This window comes from Echinops telfairi, unplaced genomic scaffold, assembly GCF_000313985.2.
Source record: "Echinops telfairi isolate 266 unplaced genomic scaffold, ASM31398v2 ScPeMD7_18;HRSCAF=68, whole genome shotgun sequence".
In the NCBI taxonomy this organism is placed as follows: domain Eukaryota; kingdom Metazoa; phylum Chordata; class Mammalia; order Afrosoricida; family Tenrecidae; genus Echinops; species Echinops telfairi.
In genome coordinates this window covers 55,805,549-55,813,834 of record NW_022103915.1, presented here as the reverse complement: position 1 = coordinate 55,813,834, position 8,286 = coordinate 55,805,549, and the positions used below count along the sequence as shown (strand labels likewise).

Below are 8,286 nucleotides of genomic sequence, written 5' to 3'. Positions count from 1 at the left end.
ACACACACACACACACACACACACACACACACACACACACACAACTCCTCTCTTTGTCAACAAAAAGCAAGTCCCCGAGAACGCAGCCAAAGGGAAACGGAAGACCATGAGACTATTCCCAAAGGAGAGTCAGCGATGCGGTAGCCAACAAAGACATAAAGAAGTACTGTGCTTGGCAAGTGATGTCTATGAAAGACCAGTTTTTTTCTCTCTCACAAATCTGAGTAGCAGTGGAAGTGACAAGAAAACAAAAAGGCAGGGGAGAGTAGGGGAGGGCAGGGGAGCGGAGAGTGGAGGCTGGCGTCAGTAGTCATGGCGGCGGCCACATTGGTGACTGTTTCTAGAGGCAGTGACAGATACAACCAGCAGAAAACAACAGAGAAGCAATTCACTGGATACAGAAGACAGAACGGCCTTGCTGCCGTAGGGGACAAACAGCCACCTGTCTTTCATTTCTGCAGCCCTTGAACCCCCGTGCAGGGACTCGATTCTCAGCAGGGTGGAATCGGGGCACGCAGCTGCCTCTGCTCAGGAGCCCCCAAGGATATTAGTGTGCGATGCCAGGGCAGGCCCACTACAGATGGACCATCGGGGAAGGGGGTGGATGTAGTGGCTGGAACACAGAGTCGCAGCGACTCACTGAAGCCATCCCATGCCATCTGCATCTCCAGGGCGATCCCACAGCTGACGTTCCCAGCCCCGGCCAGCAGAGGCAGCACCAGGGAGGGGCAGGGCAGGGGGAGAGGGGGGTGGAGGCGGGGCTTTCCCATCCCTCTACTGTCCTTTGACGATCATAAGGAGCGTTTTCTCATTTTTGACACCCCCTTCCATTGAGATCGGTGCCCCGTATCTCTCCCAAATCTGGAATGGTGACTACAGTCATCCCAAGACTTTATCCCAAATAGCTCACTGTGTTTTATTTCAATGTTTATTTCCAAGAGCAATAGCAGGGGAAAAAAAAATCCCTAAAAAAAAGTTAAAATTTACCACAAGTTAGTATGGAAAACCCCAGGTATCAAGCTCAATTCCCTAAGACAGCAGGGGTTGTATTTTACAATGCAATGCAAATGGATTACTGTGTATGTGTGTGTGTGTGTGTGTGTGTCTCTGTGTGCGCGATAACATTCTGGGTTTCCAAAGAGTGTTAAAATCAGACTATAGTAACAATCTTTTAGTAATGTTAAGGCAGGAGTCACAGGTAGAAAGCATCGGTCCTCAGTCCAAACGGAATGGAGCAAAACCACTGTGCTAATCATGGTCTTCTTCCCTGACAGCCGGCAGATTCCTGCAGGCGAGAAGGTAAGTGAACCATTAACACACTCGCCAGCTCTTCTCTGGGGTGCTCTCTGCCCCCTACAGATGGAAGCCATTCTACCATCACTGGAAGGTCAATAGCATTGGACACCTCGCTGGTCATCAGAGGCTCTTCCTCGAGCTGGGCTGGTGTCATCTGTGGGAATGATTTCTCTCTCCCGCTTAAGTTCCATAGGACAGGATTCACCTCATCACCTTCCTGTCCCGCCCCGCCTCTGCTCTTTCCTGCAGCATGCAGCTGGTAGCAGGTATGCACTAGATACTGACTGACTGACGGCCAAGATGCTGGCTGGGTTATGCCTTCTCTCTGCAGTGTACTGGCGACAGGCAATAAAGCACAGTGGTTTAGATGATGGCCCTGGTGGCCAGGTTCATTCTGAGACACATAGGGTAACTACACTCACCACTCCATAAGGTTTTCCCCACCCCTCTTCTTTCTTCTTTGGAACTTATATAGCCCTCTATTACTGATTTTTCAGAAGTAGATCACTAGACCCTTCTTCTGAGGTGCCTCTGGGGAGACCCAAACCCTTGAGTAGTAGCAAAGGGTGTTGACTGTTTGCACCATATGAACAGAGGATATAGTTGCTGATGGTAGATGGATCTTGGCTGAAAGCAGAGACTACCTGAAAGATATTGTGTTTTATGTACAATGCAAAGGCATTCAGCTATGTGGCTCATAAAAGATATTGCAAAGAATGAGAATTCCATAGCATTTAATTGTCTCATGCAGATTCTGTACAGAAAGCCAGAGATGGTAGTCTGAACAGAACAATGGAATACTGTCTGATTTTAAAAATCGGGTTATGTGTATATCGCGGTTGGATCTTTTCACTGTACCAGTTCAATCAGTATGAAGAGCAAACAATTTGAGAAGCAGGCCTATATAAATACGAACATAACATCAAGGTTGGATGAAAGCTCATCAATAACTTGTGATATGCATATGACACAATCTTGCTTGCTGAAATTGAACAGAACTTGAAGCACTTAGTGAGGAAGATCAAAGACTACAGCCTTTGGTATGGATTCCAATCAGTATAAAGAAACAAAAATCCTCACAGCTGAAACAATTAGCAACATCATGATAAACAGAGAAACAAATTGTCAAGGATTTCATTTTACTTGGATTCACAATTCATGCTCATGGAAACATGAAGCAATGCATTACGCACATCAAATCCATTGCAGAAGACCTCTATCATTTTGAAGAGTATAGATGTCACTTTGGGAACCACGGTGTGCCTGGCCCAAGTCATGGAATTTTCAATTGCCTCGTGTGCATGGGAAAACTGGACAATGAATAAGGACAGCTGGAGAAAACTGGACTCATTTGAATAGTCTTGTTGGCAAGGAATAGTGACATGACCCTGGGCTACTAGAAGCACAAACACATCTGTCTTGGAAGAAGTACAACCAACATGTCTCTTAGAAGCGAGAACAGTGAAACTTTGTCTCACACATTTTGGACAGGTCATCAAGCGGGACCAGTCTCTGGAAAAGGACATCATACTTGGCCAAGGAGAAGGTCAGCCAAAGAGATGACGACCCTCAATGAGCCGGACACAGTGGCTGCAACAATGGGCCCCAACACAGTCAGGGCAGCGAGCATGGCTCAGGACTGGGCAGGGTTTTGTTCTGTCGCACAGATTCACCATCAGAGGCACATGACTTGATCCCTAACAACAACAATGCCCTCATAGAGCGGTTGTGAGGAATAAGTGTGTTGATCCCCGCATTAAAGGTTTATTCTGCTGCCTTAAGGAAAGTGTCCCAAACGTTAGCCATTCCTGTTATTAACATTTTAGATTGGCCACGAAGGATGGTTATTATATGTTTCCAGCTAGGCAATTGCAGAAACAAATCTCATAGTGCTGCTAGATTTCAATCCAGATAAAAATGAGTCTAGAAGAAATTTTTATTTAGCTCTACCCTGTTGTTGTTGTTACTAGGGGTTATTGTGTCGGCTCCGACTCATAGCAACCCCGTGCACAGCAGAAGGAAACTGCTCGGTCCTGCACCATCCACACAGTTGTTCCTATGCCTGAGCCCATTGAGGCAGCCACTGTGCCCATGCAAGATATCGTAGAAGACAATACTTATCAAGTAGATCTAGTTCCCACATGGTTTCAGGTAAATCAACATGATTGAAATCCACATGGTAAACTCGTAGGGAACTTTTTGGGCCCCCACTTATGCTCTCCTTAGGAATTACTACATATGATGTCATGAAACATAACCAATGGCCCTTTAAGAAATTCAGAACCAACCAACTTGATCATAGACATTAGGTAAGGGGCCTGGAAACTGAAAGCTAGAGAAGCCATTTAAGTGGAATTTCCATCATGGGAGACTTAGTAAGTTACCCAAGGCACTAGCCATGAAGGCGCTAGCCTCAATGGGAAGGTCCATGCCTTCTTCATTACCTGCCATCAAGGCTCCCAGGACATGGGGGGAGTGGGCTACCTCTTGAGGGCTTGAGCTCCTTCTACGGTGAGCCTGAGAGTGTTGAACCTGCCACCTGAAGACAGTAATGGCCACTCTGGAAGGAGCACTGGGGTGGTCAGCTTTGACACCCTGCCCCCAACCAACAGTCTGGGGCTCTCTGAATATCACAGCCCAAGCCCTTTTTCTCTTCTGGTTCAAATTCCCACATTAAGTCATGCAATTTTCTTTACCCTAAAACGCCCCCCTGCAGGGCCTCTTGTCCTGATAAGATTGTGCTGTTGCAGTCTTATAAGTCCTATCAAAGAGGCCTGGCAGAGATGGTGCTGGAAGGCAGGTCAGCAGACTCCATCCCTGGGTGCAGCTCTGACAAGTGACTTTATGGTTTGACCCCCATTGTCACAGCTTGGCCTCCTGCTTGCTTTGATTCCACAGGCCCCTCAGAGTGACAGCGGGCAGTTCACAGAGACTGGGGAGAAAGCTTATCTTGTCTCCCAGTCAACTGACTGCTCTGACTCAGGAGGAAGGAAGGACCACGATATGGATCCAGATGTGTTTTGAGAAGTCACACGTGGATGTTGTAGCAGGGACCCGTGAGATGAGGAAGATATTTGTCTTTATCAGTCCGCTGGCCCCCTGGTCTCATGGTGGTCCCAGTGCTCAGAGTAGTCAGACCTGAAGACTTAGCAACTTGCTCAGGGGTCAGGATGGCCAGACTGGCTCTTGACCAAGCCTCACATCCTCTTTCGTAACTGATGTCTTGCCCTGGTCTGGGTCTGCTCAGGAATGGTGCTATGGGCCCTGCTTTTAGAGAGACCGTCTTCTTGTCTGAGTTCTTAATTCTTGAAATCCTTCCTTGGTGCGCATTCTGGAGAACTGGGTGCTTATCCATTCTCCAGGGACCGGTTCCTGCTTTGAACTTGTAATTCTGATGCACAGAGCCCGATCTAGGGTGTCTGACGCTATAAGTCAGGAGCAGATAGCAGATAGCTCTATCTCTTGCCCCTGACGTGGTGTGTGGGTTTGAAAAGCTGACTTTGTGGTTAGCCGTCCAACGCTGACCTGGCAGCGCCACCAGGGCTCCTTTGGAACCTGCTACAGTGACTAAGAGTTGGGCTGCCAGCTGCAAAGTCAGTGTTAAACCCCCAGTCACTCCTTGGGAAAGAGAGGAGAGGACCTGATCCTGGAAAGATGTACAGTCAACCCTTGGGAAGGGATTTGCTTTGTCCTGTGCGGTCACTATGAGGTGGAATCAATGTGGTGGCAATGGGTGTGCCAGGAGTTATCTGCTGCTCCCTAGGTCATTTGCTGGCCACCCATTCTCCCAAGATTGCTCACTCACCACATTGCTTCCTAGTAAATCTTGAAGTGGATTGCTTAGATCTCAACAGATGGCTTATGATATTTCTTCTCCCTCGACTCTAATCCAAGGTCAATGCTGCACATTAACCCACTACTGCCCCTGGTAGCCACCCGGATGCTTGCTGACTATCTCTGTGGCCCTCTCTTGTGTGACCATTGCTGGATCGCCTCCTTCCGCCTCTTCCTTCCCCTTCGGCCATGTTCTCGTAGCTGAAGGTCCTGTTCCGCTGCGGCAGTGGATGGCATATCTGATGCCTCCAGGACCGCCAGCTCTGTAGCAAACCAGGCCTCAGACTTTTCATCGTGGATTCTGTTGTATGATGGTCAAGGTCTGCCAATTGCAGCGTTTGCTCCAGATGCTATGTGCTCTCTGCAAAGTGCAGATTCCATTTCCCCGCTCAAAGACATGCTTCTTTTCCCGACAGCCCTGTCTAAAGTTCCAGCCTCCCTGCCGGGCCCCCTCCTGCCTGCTTGCCTGCCTGTCTCAGCTGTTGCTCTGCTCGCCCCGCATTATCCCACTGATTTTACTACCGTGGATCTTTCCCGATAGAACTTAAGCCTCGCGAGGACAAGTTATCTATTTATTTTGAACTTTATTATCCCTCTGTGCAGATCAGTCTCCAGAAACCCCCCACCCTACTTGTTAGGCCAATGAAGGAGTGACCAGTGAAGGTAGCTGCTCCTTCCTGGCCAGCCCACTGGCCAACACAGACTTCTGCCAGCCCGCCCACTGTGACCGTGGGGGCCTGCTCAGGGGCCTGCTGGCTCTGCCCACCGCAGCACCCACCTTCAGCTTGTGCTCGTGCTCCTTGTTGACGCGGGCGAGCAGCTGGGCCTTCCTTCTGTTGAGGGCGTCGATGAGGGCGTCGCACTGGGCCACCAGGCAGGCTTCAAACTCCACGTTGTTCTCCTGCGCGAGAGGGAACAGCTCAGCTGCAAGGGTCTGCGTGCCTCAGGGTACCCGCGAGAGGAATGCAGGGCACTCTGCCCAGAAGGCACAAGGAGCATTACTTTTGACAGTAACTGTGAACCATTCCATTCTACAGCGGCACTATTGCACTTCACATTGCACTCCAAGGGATGCCTAGTTGGCTTCATGTGTTTAGTTTTGCCTTCCCAGTTCAAAGGATGTCAAGCAAAAGATAGCCTCCGTTGGTAGAGCTGAACCTAGCTCCCTCTGAGGGCTGGCGTCTGCTCAGCTCGGTATGGTGCAAAGCAGCCTTGACGAAGGCAGGTAGGAGGGGGCCTGGGTTGTAGTATTAAATAAAATAATAAATAATAACGCTGTCGGAGGGTGAGGTGACCAGCCCCCACCCGCTGCTTGAACTCACTGGTTCAGTAATACTACTTCTGGGTTCAGTAATGCACAATTGTACGGTTGAGATATATAAGTATTATATTAAAGTCATCGAGAGCATGAGAGTTATTACAATAATACAGTCAGACACATTACATGATACATAGCAACATTGCTCACCTCAGCCCAGCTTGGTGGTCCACGTGGAGAGGGGAAGGGAAGGAGGGAAAGGGAACAAGGGAGAGGGGAGTGACCAGGGAGTGAGCAGCAAGGAGCTCAGGGTCAGAGAGAGAAGTCCCGCTGACTCCCACCTATATACCTTTTGGGGGCATGCCAGCCCACTAGTTACAGGTAGAGACATACGTCACAGGAAGGGGCTGCACTATAGGTTACATAGCAATGAGAGGGTGGTCTAGGGGGTGGTCTCTGGGTCTCCATAGGAACATTATCAGTAGGGTGCAAACTCCACCTACAGGAGCCTGTCCATTGTCCCCAGAGGCAGGGAGCAGGCCCACCCCTGTGGAGGGATGAGACAGCAGTCTGGCAACTGATTCCCTCAGGGGAGGGAATGCCTGCGCATCTGACCTCCCCTCACACTGGGTGAGGCCTGAAAGACAGTACAGTAAACGCAGGGGAAGAAAGGGACGGATGGCACTGCTCTTCCATCTTAAACAGTAACCCAGTGACAAAAGAAGCTTTTAAGAACAACACAGGCGAACGTCCTTGTTCATATCATTGCAGAAAGCACCGTGAATACAGGGAGGTCGTTAAGAAGCATGGGTGTGCATTACAAGCAAGAAGAATCAATACTTTTGAACTGTGGTACTGGTGAAGAATATTGAAAGTACCGCAGACTGCTCCAAGGACAAACACATCTGTCTTGGAAGAAATACGGCCAGAGTGCTCCTCAGAGGCCAGGATGGGGAGACTTGGTCGTATGGATTTTGGCCAGGCTGTCAGGAGGGAACAGTCCCTGGAGAAGGACACCAGGCTTGGTGCGGTAGAGGGGCGGCTCAACAGGAATATCCTCCATGGGACAGGTTGACACATTCGGTGCGACAATGGGCACAGGGACCGTGGTGAGGAGGGCCATGGTGTTTTGGGTTGGTAAGGATTGAAACCAACTGGGTGGCATCTAACAACAACAGCAGCAGCAACAGGCATCCCACCACTGCAAAAATCAGACACGACCCACAGCTCGTGGGAGGAAGGCAAGCACGTGCTCTGTGAATGCTGAGGCTTCCTGGGATGCTTAAGTGCTCTCTCTCCAATTTCTACTTGACTTAAATCTGTAAATACCACAGTCACTTCTTTGAAGTAGCTCCCTGTGTTGTAAGCATTAAAGGTAACCCTTAAAAAGCTACATATATAATTTTGATTCATAAGCCCTAATCTGATTAAAAATTAATTTGTAGTAAACGAAAGCTGCTCTTACAGTCTTAGTGATGAGATGTGTTGCGTTATATTTAGTGTCTTACCAGCGACCTATTTGGACTGGGCTCTGCTTTATGGGCAGCAAGATTGCACTGTCTGCCTGCTGTATTATAAACTAGTCTGTGGGTGAGTGCACTGATAAGCCACTCTTAATCAGACACTGCCAACAATTTGCAGTCATTCTTAACATAACCCAATCCCAAATCCCAATGATAAGTGCATGCAGAGAGTTTAGGATTTATACCACACATTTTGGATGGGGGAGGGAGAGACATCATTCACTCCATAACACTCACCTGGGCACTAACAGCACTTAAAAAACAGCATCCGACTGAGCAAAAGGTGAGCTTTGTTTTTGGAGCTGGCAAGAAAGAGGGTAGGAATAACTTGGCCTATCAATTGTTCTTTTATTCTAAAAGCCCTCAAGAATGGTG

General features: G+C 48.8%; 1 protein-coding gene across 2 annotated transcripts in view; it reads right to left on the bottom strand.

Annotated features, from left to right (window-relative positions):
- Positions 1–8,286, bottom strand: part of TRIM9 (tripartite motif containing 9) — a 132,748-nt gene that overhangs the window by 48,598 nt on the left and 75,864 nt on the right. For both annotated transcript variants that reach the window (XM_045287727.1, XM_045287728.1), the window contains exon 3: positions 5,909–6,031. In XM_045287727.1, coding sequence (XP_045143662.1) covers positions 5,909–6,031 — 123 coding nt within the window. The remainder of the gene's footprint in view (positions 1–5,908; positions 6,032–8,286) is intronic.